Here is a 22,182-nt window from a genome sequence, read left to right as displayed (position 1 = left end):
TTCCTTCTCCTTCCTTCCTCTTGTTCCTCTAGAGCTGGGGACGGGGACAGGGACGGAGACGGGGACAGAGACAGGGACGGAGACAGGGACAGGGACAGGGACAGGGACGGAGACAGGGACAGGGACGGAGACGGGGACAGAGACGGGGACAGGGACGGAGACAGGGACAGGGACGGAGACGGGGACAGAGACGGGGACGGAGACGGGGACAGAGACGGGGACGGAGACGGGGACAGGGACGGGGACAGGGACGGAGACGGGGACAGAGACGGGGACAGGGACGGAGACAGGGACAGGGACGGAGACGGGGACAGAGACGGAGACGGGGACAGAGACGGGGACGGAGACGGGGACAGGGACGGGGACAGGGACAGGGACGGAGACAGGGACGGAGACAGGGACGGAGACAGGGACGGAGACAGGGACAGAGACGGGGACAGAGACGGAGACGGGGACAGGGACGGAGACAGGGACGGAGACAGAGACGGGGACAGGGACGGAGACGGGGACAGAGACGGGGACAGAGACGGGGACGGAGACGGGGACGGAGACGGGGACGGAGACAGGGACGGGGACAGGGACGGAGACGGGGACAGGGACGGAGACAGGGACGGAGACAGGGATGGGGACAGGGACGGAGACGGGGACAGAGACGGGGACAGAGACGGGGACGGAGACGGGGACAGGGACGGAGACAGGGACGGGGACAGGGATGGAGACAGGGACAGGGACAGGGACGGAGACAGGGATGGAGACAGGGATGGGGACAGGGACGGAGACGGGGACAGGAACAGGGACGGAGACAGGGATGGAGACAGGGATGGGGACAGGGACGGAGACAGGGACGGAGACGGGGACTGGAACAGGGATTACATGGAGCTCTGCAACACATTAATGCTCCACATTTAGACATGACGCAAATAGACTTTTTCCACTGACTGCCACCACTCTCCGTCCCTCCACACACCATTCTTAGAAACAACCCAAACAGTCTGCATGGAAAGACATATTGAGTGGAGGGAGTCAATTCCTGTATCGACCCACCAGGGTGGGTGGTGTTGCTGTGTGGAGGGTGGGTGGTGTTGCTGTGTGGAGGGTGGGTGGTGGTGTTGTGTGGAGTGTGGGTGGTGTTGTTGCTGTGTGGAGGGTGGGTGGTGGTGTTGTTGCTGTGTGGAGGGTGGGTGGTGGTGTTGCTGTGTGGAGGGTGGGTGGTGGTGTTGTTGCTGTGTGGAGGGTGGGTGGTGGTGTTGCTGTGTGGAGGGTGGGTGGTGGTGTTGCTGTGTGGAGGGTGGGTGGTGGTGGTGGTGTTGCTGTGTGGAGGGTGGGTGGGTGGTGTTGTTGCTGTGTGGAGGGTGGGTGGTGGTGTTGTTGCTGTGTGGAGGGTGGGTGGTGTTGTTGCTGAGTGGAGGGTGGGTGGTGGTGTTGTTGCTGTGTGGAGGGTGGGTGGTGGTGTTGTTGTGTGGGTGGTGTTGTTGTTGCTGTGTGGAGGGTGGGTGGGTGTTGTTGTTGCTGTGTGGAGGGTGGGTGGGTGGTGGTGTTGCTGTGTGGAGTTTGGGTGGGTGGTGGTGTGGCTGTGTGGAGTGTGGGTGGTGGTGGTATTACTGTGTGGGGTGTGGGTGGTGTTGTTGCTGTGTGGAGGGTGGGTGGTGGTGGTGTTGCTGTGTGGAGGGTGGGTGGGTGGTGGTGGTGTTGCTGTGTGGAGGGTGGGTGGGTGGTGGTGGTGTTGCTGTGTGGAGGGTGGGTGGGTGGTGGTGTTGCTGTGTGGAGGGTGGGTGGTGGTGGTGTTGCTGTGTGGAGTTTGGGTGGGTGGGTGGTGTGGCTGTGTGGAGTGTGGGTGGTGGTGGTATTACTGTGTGGAGGGTGGGTGGTGGTGTTGCTGTGTGGAGGGTGGGTGGTGGTGGTGTTGCTGTGTGGAGGGTGGGTGGGTGGTGGTGGTGGTGCTGTGTGGAGGGTGGGTGGGTGGTGGTGGTGTTGCTGTGTGGAGGGTGGGTGGTGGTGGTGTTGCTGTGTGGAGGGTTGGTGGGTGGTGGTGTTGCTGTGTGGAGGGTGGGTGGTGGTGGTGTGGCTGTGTGGAGGGTGGGTGGTGGTGGTGTTGCTGTGTGGAGTTTGGGTGGTGGTGTTGTTGTGTGGAGGGTGGGTGGTGGTGTTGTTGCTGTGTGGAGGGTGGGGGGTGTTGTTGCTGTGTGGAGGGTGGGTGGTGTTGTTGCTGTGTGGAGGGTGGGTGGTGGTGGTGTTGCTGTGTGGAGGGTGGGTGGGTGTTGTTGTTGCTGTGTGGAGGGTGGGTGGGTGGTGTTGTTGCTGTGTGGAGGGTGGGTGGTGGTGTTGTTGCTGTGTGGAGGGTGGGTGGTGTTGTTGCTGAGTGGAGGGTGGTGGTGTTGTTGCTGTGTGGAGGGTGGGTGGTGGTGTTGTTGTGTGGGTGGTGGTGGTGTTGCTGTGTGGAGGGCGGGTGGGTGTTGTTGTTGCTGTGTGGAGTTTGGGTGGGTGGGTGGTGGTGTTGCTGTGTGGAGTTTGGGTGGGTGGTGGTGTGGCTGTGTGGAGTGTGGGTGGTGGTGGTATTACTGTGTGGAGGGTGGGTGGTGGTGTTGCTGTGTGGAGGGTGGGTGGTGGTGTTGCTGTGTGGAGGGTGGGTGGTGGTGGTATTACTGTGTGGAGGGTGGGTGGGTGGTGGTGTGGCTGTGTGGAGTGTGGGTGGTGGTGGTATTACTGTGTGGAGGGTGGGTGGTGGTGGTGTGGCTGTGTGGAGGCTGGGTGGTGGTGGTGTGGCTGTGTGGAGGGTGGGTGGGTGGTGGTGGTGTTGCTGTGTGGGGGGTGGGTGGGTGGTGGGGTGGCTGTGGGGAGTTTGGGTGGGTGGGTGGTGGTGTTGCTGTGTGGAGTTTGGGTAGGTGGCGGTGTGGCTGTATGGAGTTTGGGTGGGTGGGTGGTGGTGTTGCTGTGTGGAGTTTGGGTGGGTGGTTGTGTGGAGGGTGGGTGGTGGTGGTGTTGCTGTGTGGAGGGTGTGTGGGTGGTGGTGGTGTGTGGAGGGTGGGAGGTGGTGGTGTTGCTGTGTGGAGGGTGGGTGGGTGGTGGTGGTGTTGCTGTGTGGAGGGTGGGTGGGTGGTGGTGTTGCTGTGTGGAGGGGTGGGTGGGTGGTGGTGTTGCTGTGTGGAGTTTGGGTGGGTGGCGGTGTGGCTGTATGGAGTTTGGGTGGGTGGGTGGTGGTGTTGCTGTGTGGAGTTTGGGTGGGTGGTTGTGTGGAGGGTGGGTGGTGGTGGTGTTGCTGTGTGGAGGGTGTGTGGGTGGTGGTGTGGCTGTGTGGAGGGTGGGAGGTGGTGGTGTTGCTGTGTGGAGGGTGGGTGGGTGGTGGTGGTGTTGCTGTGTGGAGGGTGGGTGGTTGGTGGTGTTGCTGTGGGAAGGGTGGGTGGGTGGTGGTGGTGTTGCTGTGTGGAGGGTGGGTGGGTGGTGGTGGTGTTGCTGTGTGGAGGGTGGGTGGGTGGTGGTGTTGCTGTGTGAAGGGTGGGTGGTGGTGGTGTTGTAATGCAGAAGATCCTATAGTAATTCCAGAGTCCTATAAATGGCCACTTGCCTAGATGGCATTCTGTCAGGGAGAGGAGAGCATGATTGGTAAACTCTTCAGATTTGTTTTTCACATCTGTATTCATACACAATTTAGCCTATACAGTATGGCACCGTTGTTTGCTGACTGCTAAGGAAGCTAACAACAAACACATTTGGTGTCCGTATGGATCCTGTACTTACTCATTAAAATGACATTGTGAAGGGAAATAATATTTAGAATATTACTGGGATTGTAAATAATCAGTTGATGGCATAAAGACAGAAAAAGCCCATGTTCTGATTGGTTAGACATCTGATTATTGTTGACCTTCTACAGGGTCCAGCTGGGCTACCAGGTCTGACGGGACCAAAAGGTGAAAAGGTAAGTGTCATTTATAAACAGTGGTTTTTACATTAGATGTTTAGTGAATGATTGAAAACTACCATTATACGAAGTGGAAAGGCCTTGTATAAAATATCAGCAGTTATATCTCTCTCTGTCTCTTTGTCTCTCTTCTTCGCTCTCTCTCTCCACCTCCATCCAACGATCTTGTTGCCAGGGAGAACTGGGACGACCTGGACAAAAGGTGAGAGCACCCATTGATCATTCTATTAGCTCTGCTAAGTGGATTTGCTGAAAAATGAGATCCAGTCCCTCCTCAGTCTGTCTGGTGGGCTGTAACTCACGTCCCCGCCGCCCGCCTGTCCGCCCGCTGCCTGGTTATGAGCATTATGACATTCAGAGAAAGACAAGCAGCACAACCTGTACACGATGCCAGGACAGCTAGGACACAGAGAGAGAAAGACAAGCAGCACAACCTTTACACGATGCCAGGACAGCTAGGACACAGAGAGAGAAAGACAAGCAGCACAACCTTTACACGATGCCAGGACAGCTGGGACACAGAGAGAGAAAGACAAGCAGCACAACCTTTACACGATGCCAGGACAGCTAGGACACAGAGAGAGAAAGACAAGCAGCACAACCTTTACACGATGCCAGGACAGCTGGGACACAGAGAGAGAAAGACAAGCAGCACAACCTTTACACGATGCCAGGACAGCTAGGACACAGAGAGAGAAAGACAAGCAGCACAACCTTTACACGATGCCAGGACAGCTAGGGACACAGAGAGAGAAAGACAAGCAGCACAACCTTTACACGATGCCAGGACAGCTAGGACACAGAGAGAGAAAGACAAGCAGCACAACCTTTACACGATGCCAGGACAGCTAGGACACAGAGAGAGAAAGACAAGCAGCACGATGCAGGACAGCTAGGACACAGATGCCAGGACAGCTGCCAGGACACAGAGAGAGAAAGACAAGCAGCACAACCTGTACATGATGCCAGGACAGCTAGGACACAGAGAGAGAAAGACAAGCAGCACAACCTTTACACGATGCCAGGACAGCTAGGACACAGAGAGAGAAAGACAAGCAGCACAACCTTTACACGATGCCAGGACAGCTAGGACACAGAGAGAGAAAGACAAGCAGCACAACCTGTACACGATGCCAGGACAGCTAGGACACAGAGAGAGAAAGACAAGCAGCACAACCTGTACACGATGCCAGGACAGCTGGGACACAGAGAGAGAAAGACAAGCAGCACAACCTTTACACGATGCCAGGACAGCTAGGACACAGAGAGAGAAAGACAAGCAGCACAACCTTTACACGATGCCAGGCACAACCTTTACACGATGCCAGGACAGCTGGACACAGAGAGAGAAAGACAAGCAGCACAACCTGTACACGATGCCAGGACAGCTAGGACACAGAGAGAGAAAGACAAGCAGCACAACCTGTACATGATGCCAGGACAGCTAGGACACAGAGAGAGAAAGACAAGCAGCACAACCTTTACACGATGCCAGGACAGCTAGGACACAGAGAGAGAAAGACAAGCAGCACAACCTTTACACGATGCCAGGACAGCTAGGACACAGAGAGAGAAAGACAAGCAGCACAACCTTTACACGATGCCAGGACAGCTAGGACACAGAGAGAGAAAGACAAGCAGCACAACCTTTACACGATGCCAGGACAGCTGGGACACAGAGAGAGAAAGACAAGCAGCACAACCTGTACACGATGCCAGGACAGCTAGGACACAGAGAGAGAAAGACAAGCAGCACAACCTTTACACGATGCCAGGACAGCTAGGACACAGAGAGAGAAAGACAAGCAGCACAACCTGTACACGATGCCAGGACAGCTAGGACACAGAGAGAGAAAGACAAGCAGCACAACCTTACACGATGCCAGGACAGCTAGGACACAGAGAGAGAAAGACAAGCAGCTGGGACACTAGGACACAGAGAGAAAGACAAGCAGCACAACCTTACACGATGCCAGGACAGCTAGGACACAGAGAGAGAAAGACAAGCAGCACAACCTTTACACGATGCCAGGACAGCTAGGACACAGAGAGAGAAAGACAAGCAGCACAACCTGTACATGATGCCAGGACAGCTAGGACACAGAGAGAGAAAGACAAGCAGCACAACCTGTACACAACCTGATGCCAGGACAGCTAGGACACAGAGAGAGAAAGACAAGCAGCACAACCTTTACACGATGCCAGGACAGCTGGGACACAGAGAGAGAAAGACAAGCAGCACAACCTTTACACGATGCCAGGACAGCAGGACACAGAGAGAAAGACAAGCAGCACAACCTTTACACGATGCCAGGACAGCTAGGACACAGAGAGAGAAAGACAAGCAGCACAACCTTTGCCAGGACAGCTAGGACACAGAGAGAAAAGACAAGCAGCACAACCTTTACACGATGCCAGGACAGCTGGGACACAGAGAGAAAAGACAAGCAGCACAACCTTTACACGATGCCAGGACAGCTAGGACACAGAGAGAGAAAGACAAGCAGCACAACCTTTACACGATGCCAGGACAGCTGCACAGGACAGCTGGACAAGACAAGCAGCACAACCTTTACACGATGATGCCAGGACAGCTAGGACACAGAGAGAGAAAGACAAGCAGCACAACCTGTACACGATGCCAGGACAGCTAGGACACAGAGAGAGAAAGACAAGCAGCACAACCTGGATGCCAGGACAGCTAGGACACAGAGAGAAAGACAAGCAGCACAACCTTTACACGATGCCAGGACAGCTAGGACACAGACACAGCACAACCTGACATGATGCCAGGACAGCTAACACAGAGAGAGAAAGACAAGCAGCACAACCTGTACACGATGCCAGGACAGCTAGGACACAGAGAGAGAAAGACAAGCAGCACAACCTTGCATGATGCCAGGACAGCTAGGACACAGAGAGAGAAAGACAAGCAGCACAACCTTTACACGATGCCAGGACAGCTGGGACACAGAGAGAGAAAGACAAGCAGCACAACCTTTACACGATGCCAGGACAGCTGGGACACAGAGAGAGAAAGACAAGCAGCAAAACCTGTACACGATGCCAGGACAGCTAGGACACAGAGAGAAAGACAAGCAGCAAACCTTTACACGATGCCAGGACAGCTAGGACACAGAGAGAGAAAGACAAGCAGCACAACCTGTACATGATGCCAGGACAGCTGGACACAGACACAGCACAACCTTACACGATGCCAGGACAGCTAGGACACAGAGAGAAAAGACAAGCAGCACATACATGATGCCAGGACAGCTAGGACACAGAGAGAGAAAGACAAGCAGCACAACCTTTACATGATGCCAGGACAGCTAGGACACAGAGAGAGAAAGACAAGCAGCACAACCTTACACGATGCCAGGACAGCTGGGACACAGAGAGAAAAGACAAGCAGCACAACCTTTACACGATGCCAGGACAGCTAGGACACAGCCAGACACAGAGAGAAAGACAAGCAGCACAACCTTTAAACGATGCTGGACAGCTACACAGATGGGACAGCTAGGACACAGAGAGAGAAAGACAAGCAGCACAACCTTTACACGATGCCAGGACAGCTAGGACACAGAGAGAGAAAGACAAACCTTTACATGATGCCAGGACACAACAAGCTTTGCCAGGACAGCTGGGACACAGATGCCAGGACAGCTAGGACACTAGAGAGAGAAAGACAAGCAGCACAACCTGTACACGATGCCAGGACAGCTAGGACACAGAGAGAGAAAGACAAGCAGCACAACCTTTACACGATGCCAGGACAGCTAGGACACAGAGAGAGAAAGACAAGCAGCACAACCTTTACACGATGCCAGGACAGCTAGGACAGCTGGATGCCAGGACAGCTAGGACACAGAGAGAAAAGACAAGCAGCACAACCTTTACACGATGCCAGGACAGCTGGGACACAGAGAGAGAAAGACAAGCAGCACAACCTTTACACGATGCCAGGACAGCTAGGCCAGGACACACACAGAGAGAGAAAGACAAGCAGCACAACCTTTACACGATGCCAGGCTTCAGCTAGGCACAACCTTTACTGTGACAAGCAGACAACCTTTACACGATGCCAGGACAGCTGGGACACAGAGAGAGAAAGACAAGCAGCACAACCTTTACATGATGCCAGGACAGCTGGACACAGAGAGAGAAAGACAAGGCACAACCTTTACTAGGACACAGAGAGAGAAAGACAAGCAGCACAACCTTTACACGATGCCAGGACAGCTGGGACACAGAGAGAGAAAGACAAGCAGCACAACCTGTACATGATGCCAGGACAGCTAGGACACAGAGAGAGAAAGACAAGCAGCACAACCTGTACATGATGCCAGGACAGCTAGGACACAGAGAGAGAAAGACAAGCAGCACAACCTGTACATGATGCCAGGACAGCTAGGACACAGAGAGAGAAAGACAAGCAGCACAACCTTGACACGATGCCAGGACAGCTAGGACACAGAGAGAGAAAGACAAGCAGCACAACCTGTACATGCCAGGACAGCTGCAGGACAGCACAACCTGTACAAGATGCCGGACAGCTGGGACACAGAGAGAGAAAGACAAGCAGCACAACCTTTACACGAGCCAGGACAGCTAGGACACAGAGAGAGAAAGACAAGCACACAACCTTGACATGATGCCAGGACAGCTAGGACACAGAGAGAGAAAGACAAGCAGCACAACCTTTACACAATGCCAGGACAGCTAGGACACAGAGAGAAAGACAAGCAGAAACCTTTACAACGATGCCAGGACAGCTAGGACACAGAGAGAGAAAGACAAGCAGCACAACCTTACACGATGCCAGGACAGCTGGGACACAGAGAGAGAAAGACAAGCAGCACAACCTGTACATGATGCCAGGACAGCTAGGACACAGAGAGAGAAAGACAAGCAGCACAACCTGTACATGATGCCAGGACAGCTAGGACACAGAGAGAGAAAGACAAGCAGCACAACCTTGCACGATGCCAGGACAGCTGGGACACAGAGAGAAAGACAAGCAGCACAACCTTTACATGATGCCAGGACAGCTAGGACACAGAGAGAGAAAGACAAGCAGCACAACCTGTACTGCCAGGACAGCTTGGACACAAAGAGACAGAGAGATGCCAACAGACAAGAGAGAGAAAGACAAGCAGCAAACCTTTACACGATGCCAGGACAGCTAGGACACAGAGAGAGAAAGACAAGCAGCACAACCTTTACACGATGCCAGGACAGCTAGGACACAGAGAGAGAAAGACAACAGATGCCAGGACAGCTAGGACACAGAGAAAAGACAAGCAGCACAACCTGTACACGATGCCAGGACAGCTAGGACACAGAGAGAGAAAGACAAGCAGCACAACCTTTACACGATGCCAGGACAGCTGGGACACAGAGAGAGAAAGACAAGCAGCACAACCTTTACACGATGCACAGCTAGGATGCCAGGACAGCTGGGACACAGAGAGAGAAAGACAAGCAGCACAACCTTTACACGATGCCAGGACAGCTGGGACACAGAGAGAAAAGACAAGCAGCACAACCTTTACACGATGCCAGGACAGCTAGGACACAGAGAGAGAAAGACAAGCAGCACAACCTTTACACGATGCCAGGACAGCTAGGACACAGAGAGAGAAAAGACAAGCAGCACAACCTTTACACGATGCCAGGACAGCTGACACAGAGAGAGAAAGACAAGCAGCACAACCTGTACACGATGCCAGGACAGCTGGGACAGAGAGAGAAAAGACAAGCAGCACAACCTTTACACAGAGAGAGAGAAAAGACAAGCAGCACAACCTGCACGATGCCAGGACAGCTAGGACACAGAGAGAGAAAGACAAGCAGCACAACCTGTACACGATGCCAGGACAGCTAGGACACAGAGAGAGAAAGACAAGCAGCACAACCTTACACGATGCCAGGACAGCTAGGACACAGAGAGAGAAAGACAAGCAGCTAGGACAAACCCTTACACGATGCCAGGACAGCTAGGACACAGAGAGAGAAAGACAAGCAGCACAACCTGTACACGATGCCAGGACAGCTAGGACACAGAGAGAGAAAGACAAGCAGCACAACCTGTACACGATGCCAGGACAGCTGGACACAGAGAGAGAGAAAGACAAGCAGCACAACCTGTACACGATGCCAGGACAGCTAGGACACAGAGAGAGAAAGACAAGCAGCACAACCTGTACATGATGCCAGGACAGCTAGACACAGAGAGAGAAAGACAAGCAGCACAACCTGTACATGATGCCAGGACAGCTAGGACACAGAGAGAGAAAGACAAGCAGCACAACCTTTACACGATGCCAGGACAGCTAGGACACAGAGAGAGAAAGACAAGCAGCACAACCTGTACAAGATGCCAGGACAGCTGGGACACAGAGAGAGAAAGACAAGCAGCACAACCTTTACAACAATGCCAGGACAGCTAGGACACAGAGAGAAAAGACAAGCAGCACAACCTTTACACGATGCCAGGACAGCTAGGACACAGAGAGAGAAAGACAAGCAGCACAACCTTTACATGATGCCAGGACAGCTAGGACACAGAGAGAAAAGACAAGCAGCACAACCTTTACAACGATGCCAGGACAGCTAGGACACAGAGAGAGAAAGACAAGCAGCACAACCTTTACACGATGCCAGGACAGCTAGGACACAGAGAGAGAAAGACAAGCAGCACAACCTGTACACGATGCCAGGACAGCTAGGACACAGAGAGAGAAAGACAAGCAGCACAACCTGTACATGATGCCAGGACAGCTAGGACACAGAGAGAGAAAGACAAGCAGCACAACCTTGATACGATGCCAGGACAGCTAGGACACAGAGAGAGAAAGACAAGCAGCACAACCTGTACATGATGCCAGGACAGCTAGGACACAGAGAGAGAAAGACAAGCAGCACAACCTGTACACGATGCCAGGACAGCTTGGACACAAAGAGAGAAAGACAAGCAGCACAACCTTGACATGATGCCAGGACAGCTAGGACACAGAGAGAGAAAGACAAGCAGCACAACCTTTACACAATGCCAGGACAGCTGGGACACAGAGAGAGAAAGACAAGCAGCACAACCTTTACACGATGCCAGGACAGCTGGGACACAGAGAGAGAAAGACAAGCAGCACAACCTGTACATGATGCCAGGACAGCTAGGACACAGAGAGAGAAAGACAAGCAGCACAACCTTTACATGATGCCAGGACAGCTAGGACACAGAGAGAGAAAGACAAGCAGCACAACCTTTACAACGATGCCAGGACAGCTGGGACACAGAGAGAGAAAGACAAGCAGCACAACCTTTACACGATGCCAGGACAGCCTGGACACAGAGAGAAAAGACAAGCAGCACAACCTGTACACGATGCCAGGACAGCTAGGACACAGAGAGAGAAAGACAAGCAGCACAACCTTTACACGATGCCAGGACAGCTAGGACACAGAGAGAGAAAGACAAGCAGCACAACCTTTACACGATGCCAGGACAGCTAGGACACAGAGAGAGAAAGACAAGCAGCACAACCTGTACACGATGCCAGGACAGCTGGGACACAGAGAGAGAAAGACAAGCAGCACAACCTTTACACGATGCCAGGACAGCTGGGACACAGAGAGAGAAAGACAAGCAGCACAACCTGTACACGATGCCAGGACAGCTAGGACACAGAGAGAGAAAGACAAGCAGCACAACCTGTACATGATGCCAGGACAGCTAGGACACAGAGAGAGAAAGACAAGCAGCACAACCTGTACACGATGCCAGGACAGCTAGGACACAAAGAGAGAAAGACAAGATGCACAACCTTGACATGATGCCAGGACAGCTAGGACACAGAGAGAGAAAGACAAGCAGCACAACCTTTACACAATGCCAGGACAGCTGGGACACAGAGAGAAAAGACAAGCAGCACAACCTTTACACAATGCCAGGACAGCTAGGACACAGAGAGAGAAAGACAAGCAGCACAACCTTTACAACGATGCCAGGACAGCTAGGACACAGAGAGAGAAAGACAAGCAGCACAACCTTTACATGATGCCAGGACAGCTAGGACACAGAGAGAGAAAGACAAGCAGCACAACCTGTACACGATGCCAGGACAGCTAGGACACAGAGAGAGAAAGACAAGCAGCACAACCTGTACATGATGCCAGGACAGCTGGGACACAGAGAGAGAAAGACAAGCAGCACAACCTGTACACGATGCCAGGACAGCTAGGACACAGAGAGAGAAAGACAAGCAGCACAACCTTTACACGATGCCAGGACAGCTGGGACACAGAGAGAGAAAGACAAGCAGCACAACCTGTACACGATGCCAGGACAGCTAGGACACAGAGAGAGAAAGACAAGCAGCACAACCTTTACAACGATGCCAGGACAGCTAGGACACAGAGAGAGAAAGACAAGCAGCACAACCTGTACACGATGCCAGGACAGCTAGGACACAGAGAGAGAAAGACAAGCAGCACAACCTTTACACGATGCCAGGACAGCTAGGACACAGAGAGAGAAAGACAAGCAGCACAACCTGTACACGATGCCAGGACAGCTAGGACACAGAGAGAGAAAGACAAGCAGCACAACCTGTTACACGATGCCAGGACAGCTAGGACACAGAGAGAGAAAGACAAGCAGCACAACCTTTACACGATGCCAGGACAGCTAGGACACAGAGAGAGAAAGACAAGCAGCACAACCTGTACACGATGCCAGGCTGGGACACAGAGAGAGAAAGACAGCTAGGACACAGAGGACACAGAGAGAAAAGACAAGCAGCACAACCTTTACACAATGCCAGGACAGCTGGGACACAGAGAGAGAAAGACAAGCAGCACAACCTGTACATGATGCCAGGACAGCTAGGACACAGAGAGAGAAAGACAAGCAGCACAACCTTTACACGATGCCAGGACAGCTAGGACACAGAGAGAGAAAGACAAGCAGCACAACCTTTACACGATGCCAGGACAGCTGGGACACAGAAAGAGAAAGACAAGCAGCACAACCTTACACGATGCCAGGACAGCTGGGACACAGAGAGAGAAAGACAAGCAGCACAACCTTTACACGATGCCAGGACAGCTAGGACACAGAGAGAGAAAGACAAGCAGCACAACCTTTACACGATGCCAGGACAGCTAGGACACAGAGAGAGAAAGACAAGCAGCACAACCTTTACACGATGCCAGGACAGCTAGGACACAGAGAGAGAAAGACAAGCAGCACAACCTTTACACGATGCCAGGACAGCTAGGACACAGAGAGAGAAAGACAAGCAGCACAACCTTTACACGATGCCAGGACAGCTAGGACACAGAGAGAGAAAGACAAGCAGCACAACCTTTACACGATGCCAGGACAGCTAGGACACAGAGAGAGAAAGACAAGCAGCACAACCTTTACACGATGCCAGGACAGCTAGGACACAGAGAGAGAAAGACAAGCAGCACAACCTTTACACGATGCCAGGACAGCTAGGACACAGAGAGAGAAAGACAAGCAGCACAACCTTTACACGATGCCAGGACAGCTAGGACACAGAGAGAGAAAGACAAGCAGCACAACCTTTACACGATGCCAGGACAGCTGGGACACAGAGAGAGAAAGACAAGCAGCACAACCTTTACACGATGCCAGGACAGCTGGGACACAGAGAGAGAAAGACAAGCAGCACAACCTTTACACGATGCCAGGACAGCTAGGACACAGAGAGAGAAAGACAAGCAGCACAACCTTTACACGATGCCAGGACAGCTGGGACACAGAGAGAGAAAGACAAGCAGCACAACCTTTACACGATGCCAGATGCCAGGACAGCTTTAGGCCAGGACACAGAGAGAGAAAAGACAAGCAGCACAACCTTTACACGATGCCAGGACAGCTAGGACACAGAGAGAGAAAGACAAGCAGCACAACCTTTACATGATGCCAGGACAGCTAGGACACAGAGAGAGAAAGACAAGCAGCACAACCTGTACATGATGCCAGGACAGCTAGGACACAGAGAGAGAAAGACAAGCAGCACAACCTGTACATGATGCCAGGACAGCTAGGACACAGAGAGAGAAAGACAAGCAGCACAACCTGTACACGATGCCAGGACAGCTAGGACACAGAGAGAGAAAGACAAGCAGCACAACCTGTACATGATGCCAGGACAGCTAGGACACAGAGAGAGAAAGACAAGCAGCACAACCTTTACACGATGCCAGGACAGCTGGGACACAGAGAGAGAAAGACAAGCAGCACAACCTTTACACGATGCCAGGACAGCTAGGACACAGAGAGAGAAAGACAAGCAGCACAACCTGTACACGATGCCAGGACAGCTGGGACACAGAGAGAGAAAGACAAGCAGCACAACCTTTACACGATGCCAGGACAGCTAGGACACAGAGAGAGAAAGACAAGCAGCACAACCTTTACACGATGCCAGGACAGCTAGGACACAGAGAGAGAAAGACAAGCAGCACAACCTTTACACGATGCCAGGACAGCTGGGACACAGAGAGAGCCGCTGAGATAGAAGATGCATAGAATCATTCTGCTGAGTTGTAGAGGAGAGTGGATGAACCTCCCACCCCGTCCCATGTCTCCTCTAACAGATGGGGAACTTATGGTCACCCTGTTAGCTCCTGAAACCTATCCAGCTTCACTGGGCCCTGTTCAGGAGGGTGCAGCGTTACAGCACCTTCACATAGAGATGTATAGCATAGAAAATAGATGATTGTCGGAGGGATAGGGGAGGAGTGAGACCTGTCAGAAGAGAAGTGTGGTCTTAATCAATTGGTGGCTGCAGTTATGTATTAAAACAGTTCCGTTGGGAGAGCTTCACAATGCGTCCCAAACGGCACCCTATTCCCTTTATAGTTTACTACTTTTGACCAGGACCCATGGTCAAAAGTAGTGCGCTATATAGAGAATAGGGTGCCATTTGGAACGTGTCCTCAGTCACTGCCCTGCTCTGTCTGAGCTGCAGGGCTGGCTGTGTACAGCAGCAGCATTGCAGTGCAATTTAGCTTAGTGCTCGAGCCAGACCATAAATCATTTTATTTCCCACAAGCAGAGGGCCGTCCTGTTCTATATATACGGCCTATCATTTCATTAAAGCGGACAGAGTGACAGACCTTGTTAAAGTCCTTCTCTCTCTCCACATGGCGGACCAGGGTAAAAACAGAACACAGGTTGTCATGTCAACATCCCGACCGGCTTATGGAATTCTCTGTAACTATTCAGAACAATCATGTTTGTAACTCCTGCTATATGCTACTTCTATGATATTACGCATGTAAATATTATACTGTACACTACACAGCTTACATGGACAGCTGCTGATTCATTCAATAATTCTTCTCTTTATTTAAATGATGCTAGGTCAGCTGGTAATTTGTTTGTATATGGCAGTCTTCATGCCCTGTGTTTTCTAGTCAGTTCAGAACTTCTGGTCTGGTTAAAGTAGTGTTCTAACAGTTCTGATATGGCTCAGCTATTCCCACACATACCCTATGTACCGTACACAGGAGGCTGCTGAGGGGAGGACGGCTCATAATAACGTCCGGAACGCCACAAATGGAATGGCGTCAAACACATGGAAACCATGGAAACCATGTGTTTGATGTATTTGATACCATTCCACAAAGTCTGCTCCAACCATTACTGTGTGATAACTGTAAAAAGACTGCTCCAACCATTACTGTGTGATAACTGTAAAAAGACTGCTCCAACCATTACTGTGTGATAACTGTAAAAAGTCTGCTCCAACCATTACTGTGTGATAACTGTAAAAAGACTGCTCCAACCATTACTGTGTGATAACTGTAAAAAGTCTGCTCCAACCATTACTGTGTGATAACTGTAAAAAGACTGCTCCAACCATTACTGTGTGATAACTGTAAAAAGACTGCTCCAACCATTACTGTGTGATAACTGTAAAAAGACTGCTCCAACCATTACTGTGTGATAACTGTAAAAAGACTGCTCCAACCATTACTGTGTGATAACTGTAAAAAGACTGCTCCAACCATTACTGTGTGATAACTGTAAAAAGACTGCTCCAACCATTACTGTGTGATAACTGTAAAAAGACTGCTCCAACCATTACTGTGTGATAACTGTAAAAAAAGTCTGCTCCAACCATTACTGTGTGATAACTGTAAAAAGACTGCTCCAACCATTACTGTGTGATAACTGTAAAAAGTCTGCTCCAACCATTACTGTGTGATAACTGTAAAAAGACTGCCCCAACCATTACTGTGTGATAACTGTAAAAAGTCTGCTCCAACCATTACTGTGTGATAACTGTAAAAAGACTGCTCCAACCATTACTGTGTGATAACTGTAAAAAGTCTGCTCCAACCATTACTGTGTGATAACTGTAAAAAGTCTGCTCCAACCATTACTGTGTGATAACTGTAAAAAGTCTGCTCCAACCATTACTGTGTGATAACTGTAAAAAGTCTGCTCCAACCATTACTGTGTGATAACTGTAAAAAGTCTGCTCCAACCATTACTGTGTGATAACTGTAAAAATTCTGCTCCAACCATTACTGTGTGATAACTGTAAAAATTCTGCTCCAACCATTACTGTGTGATAACTGTAAAAAGTCTGCTCCAACCATTACTGTGTGATAACTGTAAAAAGTCTGCTCCAACCATTACTGTGTGATAACTGTAAAAAGTCTGCTCCAACCATTACTGTGTGATAACTGTAAAAAGTCTGCTCCAACCATTACTGTGTGATAACTGTAAAAAGACTGCTCCAACCATTACTGTGTGATAACTGTAAAAAGTCTGCTCCAACCATTACTGTGTGATAACTGTAAAAAGTCTGCTCCAACCATTACTGTGTGATAACTGTAAAAAGTCTGCTCCAACCATTACTGTGTGATAACTGTAAAAAGTCTGCTCCAACCATTACTGTGTGATAACTGTAAAAAGACTGCTCCAACCATTACTGTGTGATAACTGTAAAAAGTCTGCTCCAACCATTACTGTGTGATAACTGTAAAAAGACTGCTCCAACCATTACTGTGTGATAACTGTAAAAAGACTGCTCCAACCATTACTGTGTGATAACTGTAAAAAGTCTGCTCCAACCATTACTGTGTGATAACTGTAAAAAGTCTGCTCCAACCATTACTGTGTGATAACTGTAAAAAGTCTGCTCCAACCATTACTGTGTGATAACTGTAAAAAGACTGCTCCAACCATTACTGTGTGATAACTGTAAAAAGTCTGCTCCAACCATTACTGTGTGATAACTGTAAAAAGACTGCTCCAACCATTACTGTGTGATAACTGTAAAAAGTCTGCTCCAACCATTACTGTGTGATAACTGTAAAAAGTCTGCTCCAACCATTACTGTGTGATAACTGTAAAAAGTCTGCTCCAACCATTACTGTGTGATAACTGTAAAAAGACTGCTCCAACCATTACTGTGTGATAACTGTAAAAAGTCTGCTCCAACCATTACTGTGTGATAACTGTAAAAAGACTGCTCCAACCATTACTGTGTGATAACTGTAAAAAGTCTGCTCCAACCATTACTGTGTGATAACTGTAAAAAGTCTGCTCCAACCATTACTGTGTGATAACTGTAAAAAGACTGCTCCAACCATTACTGTGTGATAACTGTAAAAATTCTGCTCCAACCATTACTGTGTGATAACTGTAAAAAGTGTGATAACTGTAAAAAGTCTGCTCCAACCATTACTGTGTGATAACTGTAAAAAGTCTGCTCCAACCATTACTGTGTGATAACTGTAAAAAGTCTGCTCCAACCATTACTGTGTGATAACTGTAAAAAGTCTGCTCCAACCATTACTGTGTGATAACTGTAAAAAGACTGCTCCAACCATTACTGTGTGATAACTGTAAAAAGTCTGCTCCAACCATTACTGTGTGATAACTGTAAAAAGTCTGCTCCAACCATTACTGTGTGATAACTGTAAAAAGTCTGCTCCAACCATTACTGTGTGATAACTGTAAAAAGACTGCTCCAACCATTACTGTGTGATAACTGTAAAAAGTCTGCTCCAACCATTACTGTGTGATAACTGTAAAAAGTCTGCTCCAACCATTACTGTGTGATAACTGTAAAAAGACTGCTCCAACCATTACTGTGTGATAACTGTAAAAAGACTGCTCCAACCATTACTGTGTGATAACTGTAAAAAGACTGCTCCAACCATTACTGTGTGATAACTGTAAAAAGTCTGCTAAATCAGGCATTTCCAAAGTGGAGGTACTGCAGGGGGTCTGCGGCATGACTCTTATTTTTTTAAACAATAATAATACATTCATTAATACAATATATTTTGTATTAATATTGCTAGCAACAACCAATTAAACACATTTTGCAGAAGGGATCTGTGAAAAGTGTTTAGACTAGAGGGTGCAATACAATGCAATGTATTATCCAACCACAATTTCTGTTAAACCTTAGATGCACAGCCTGGGACTGGGAGGTTCATTGGTACATAGATATCCACAGTTCTCCATCAATTATCCATTTATTTAACTAAATTCTTCTTGTATTCCCCAAAATGTTGTTTTGAACATAATGGCACTGTAATTTATGCCTAAAACGGCAACACTTTCTCTGTGTCCATGGCAAAATGGGTAGAACTAATTTGGTCACCTGTTTTAGTCTTAGACCTAGATTTAATCAGATGAAGTGTTAACAGGCGATATCCGACACCGGCAGAGCTGATGTTTTGGCGATGTCAGAGGTGTAACTCTGTTAGAGCGGTCAAATCGATGAGAGGCAGCTGCTCATGTGGTCATTTTCACGAAGCCACATCCATTCCACTCTGTCAGAAGTTCAGAATGAGAAAGTGTCGGCTGTATAGAAATGACACTCAAACAACATAATTACAATTTACACCGAGTGGACAAAACGTTACGGAAAAACATTATGCTCTTTCCATAACCTCTACAGGATTGGTGAGTCCCCCTCCGGAAGGTTGAGCTAACGTAGGCTAATGCGATTAGCATGAGGTTGTAAGTAACAAGAACATTTCACCAGACATAGACATATATGATATTGGCAGAAAGCTTAAATTCTTGTTAATCTAACTGCACTGTCCAATTTACAGTAGCTATTACAGTGAAAGAATACCATGGTATTGTTTGAAGAGAGTTATTTCCATAACGTAGACTGACCAGGTGAATCCAGGTGAACACTATGATCCCTTATTGATGTAGTTTGTTAAATCCACTTCAGTCAGTGTAGATGAAGGGGAGGAAACAGGTTAAAGGAGTATTTTTAAGCCTTGAGACAATTGAGACATGGATTGTGTATGTGTTGCCATTCAGAGGGTCAATGGGCAAGACAAAAGTGCCTTTGAATGGGGTATGGTAGTAGGAGCCAGGCGCACCGGTTTGTGTCAAGAACTGCAATGCTGCTGGGTTTTTCACTCTCAACAGTTTCCTGTGTGTATCAAGAATGGTCCACCACGCAGAGGACATCCAGCCAACTTGACACAACTGTGGGAAACATTGGAGTCAACATGGGCCAGCATCCATGTGGAACACTTTGGACACCTTGTAGACTCCATACCCCGACGAATTGAGACTGTTCTGAGGGCAAAAGGGTGATGCAACTCAATATTAGGAAGGTGTTCTTAATGTTTGGTACACTCAGTGTATATCAACCTAATGGAGGTGTAGATTACATTCAGGTGGCCTTGTCCCACTAGGCCTACTATCCCTGGTATAGTTTAGCCACATTGATATTGTGGCAGATTGTAACCAAAGCCAGCCATAATTAACCATAAAGGCTGGGCTACAGGTAAATAAAATGTACAGCTCTGATTTTCTTCCCATCATGACTGTTGAAGGGGTAAATAACAATTGTTTCATTGAAGGGGAGAATTTTAGCTTTCTAGAAATTACAGGAATACTATTGCATGGGAAAATAGAGCTTCTGATGATATCAAAACAGAACTTCCCTACATGAAAGTAAGAAAGAGAATAAACATTATTGTTTCTGGTTGAGGTTAGTTATAAGTGAAGTGTCTTGGCTTCACATCAGTTCAAAAGATGGACTGAAGAGACCACCTGGGAGCTTTGTGGGAGAGTTGGATAGATCAGCTAAATCAGATCGCGCAACTGAAAGATGTCAATTCTGCCAATGAGAGGGTTGCATGAAATATCCTGACTTCTTCTGATTGGACAATACAGATGAAAAGGAGCTTCATGTCAAATTAAATGTCCATTAGTCTCTTGTGGAATTCTCATCTGGTCACATCTGGTCACTAAAATGAAGTTACAGTTATCGGTTTCTTCCAGAGCATCTCATTATCATAGCTTTAGTCAGGAAAAACAAGTTGTCAAGTATTTTTTTGCCCCACTGTAGTTGTTGTTGGCAAAATTTACACTGGTACTAGAATTGCAAGAAATCAACTTTAAAATGGCAAAATAGCCTCTATGCCCAAAGGCAAAATGTGTAGAATTCTGGGTAATAAGCGTTTAAAGATGTTTTTCCTGGAACCCAAGACTTGAAGTCATAGTAAAACTGCTTCTATGCTATTTATAGTCCACTCTGAAGTAGGACTTGTGTTCTGATATTATGAGGTGGTCCCTGATGAATTTGCTATCACATAAGGGGTCCCCCACGCAAAAAAAAACAATTTGGGAACCCTGTGCTAAAGAAATTATGTTGTGGCCCTCCAGGGTCGGACGGGGCCTCCAGGTCTCCCGGGGCGCCAGGGACCAGCCGGGTGGCCAGGACCAAATGGGCCCAAGGTGAGTAAGTCCTATTTCATGGTGCCCAAATGTCAATATGATATTATACTGTACCATAGTATGGAAGAAAAAAATGATAGAACACAAATTATGCAATAAGATAAGATGGTATGTGTGTTCCTGTACCTACAGGTGTTAGATCTTAATTTGACCAGTTTCGTCGCAGGAGTAAAATAATCTTGCAGCAGGAGGATTTGATTATTTTTTAAATATATTAATATATATAATATATACTATATATATATAATAATATAATAATTAATATATATATATTAGCAGTAAGATCTAGTAAGGGAAAGAGAACTGTGCGTTTTCAGTGAATTTATGTGAATCATGAGTTCATTTGAATTTCCTATGGTGCAGGAAAATTCTCTGCGACAGAGTGATCAAAATTAAGATACCACATCTGTATGATATTATTTGTAAAGGTAGATGAAGACTGTGTTGTCAGAGCCGTGTGTGTGTGTGTGTGTGTGTGTGTGTGTGTGTGTGTGTGTGTGTGTGTGTGTGTGTGTGTGTGTGTGTGTGTGTGTGTGTGTGTGTGTGTGTGTGTGTGTGTGTGTGTGTGTGTGTGTGTGTGTGTGTGTGTGTGTGTGTGTACACGCCGTGTGTGCGTGCGTGTCTGGCAGGGGGAGAAGGGAGATGGTGGATTGATGGGAATACCTGGAGCAAGAGGACCTCTTGGACCTAAGGTCTGTGAACCTTCATCTTTCACTGAGACATTTGTCTGATTTCAACATTATATTATTCATAATTTCTATACTTCAGACTTCTGATCTTCCTTCCTAGGGTTTACCTGGATACAAAGGAGAAAAGGTGGGTGATTACTTCAAATGTTTTTGACTCCTTACTCTTATTCTATTACATTACAAACCATATTTGAGTTCCTCTGGGTTGGTTCAACAACATGTGTGTGTTTTCAGTGTGTTTATGGATGTTTTGTTTACAGTTGTTTTGTGTCCTGTCTGTCTCATCAGGGTTCCCGTGGTGACCGTAGTGAGAGAGGGATGAAGGGAGACAAGGGAACAATGGGCTTCCCTGGAATGCTTGGACAGAAAGTGAGACTTGCATCTTGTAACATGATCTGATGTTTATCAGCTACTGGGGTTGATGTGGAGGAGCTGGAGGAAGGGGAGGAAGGGGAGAAGGAGCAGGAGGAAGGGGAGGAGGAGCTGGAGGAAGGGGAGAAGGGGCAGGAGGAAGGGGAGGGGGAGCAGGAGGAAGGGGAGGAGGAGCAGGAGGAAGGGGAGAAGGAGCAGGAGGAAGGGGAGAAGGAGCAGGTGGAAGGGGAGGAGGAGCAGGAGGAAGGGGAGAAGGAGCAGGAGGAAGGGGAGGAGGAGCAGGAGGAAGGGGAGAAGGAGCTGGAGGAAGGGGAGAAGGAGCAGGAGGAAGGGGAGGAGGAGCAGGAGGAAGGGGAGAAGGAGCTGGAGGAAGGGGAGAAGGAGCTGGAGGAAGGGGAGGAGGAGCAGGAGGAAGGGGAGGAGGA

General features: G+C 48.9%; 1 protein-coding gene and 1 long non-coding RNA gene across 5 annotated transcripts in view; one reads left to right on the top strand and one right to left on the bottom strand.

Moving 5' to 3' along the window:
- Nucleotides 1-976: 976 nt before the first annotated feature.
- The window catches only part of colq (collagen-like tail subunit (single strand of homotrimer) of asymmetric acetylcholinesterase), a gene marked incomplete at its 5' end in the record, with an annotated part of 29,331 nt that continues 8,125 nt past the window's right edge, over nt 977-22,182 (top strand). Inside the window, 7 exons of the mRNA XM_052503403.1 lie at nt 977-1,048; nt 3,872-3,916; nt 4,095-4,121; nt 20,625-20,696; nt 21,326-21,388; nt 21,486-21,512; nt 21,674-21,754. Of these exons, the coding sequence (XP_052359363.1) occupies nt 977-1,048; nt 3,872-3,916; nt 4,095-4,121; nt 20,625-20,696; nt 21,326-21,388; nt 21,486-21,512; nt 21,674-21,754 (387 nt within the window). The remainder of the gene's footprint in view (nt 1,049-3,871; nt 3,917-4,094; nt 4,122-20,624; nt 20,697-21,325; nt 21,389-21,485; nt 21,513-21,673; nt 21,755-22,182) is intronic.
- Nucleotides 5,274-15,742, bottom strand: LOC127919655 (uncharacterized). 4 transcript variants are annotated; one of them, XR_008103686.1, is made up of 5 exons: nt 14,314-15,742; nt 13,011-13,738; nt 12,141-12,252; nt 11,525-11,636; nt 5,274-5,678 (listed from the first exon to the last, which is right to left on the bottom strand). It is a non-coding gene; the product is annotated as an uncharacterized LOC127919655 (long non-coding RNA). The 4 variants fall into 4 exon arrangements; XR_008103687.1 differs by lacking the exon at nt 11,525-11,636 and adding an exon at nt 6,862-6,917; XR_008103688.1 differs by lacking the exon at nt 11,525-11,636 and having other exon boundaries at nt 5,275-5,678; nt 12,197-12,252.

The sequence above is a fragment of the Oncorhynchus keta genome, unplaced genomic scaffold (assembly GCF_023373465.1).
Source record: "Oncorhynchus keta strain PuntledgeMale-10-30-2019 unplaced genomic scaffold, Oket_V2 Un_contig_17343_pilon_pilon, whole genome shotgun sequence".
Lineage (NCBI taxonomy): Eukaryota > Metazoa > Chordata > Actinopteri > Salmoniformes > Salmonidae > Oncorhynchus > Oncorhynchus keta.
Note: the sequence above shows the minus strand (reverse complement) of the source record. Positions and strands in the feature narration are given on the sequence as shown.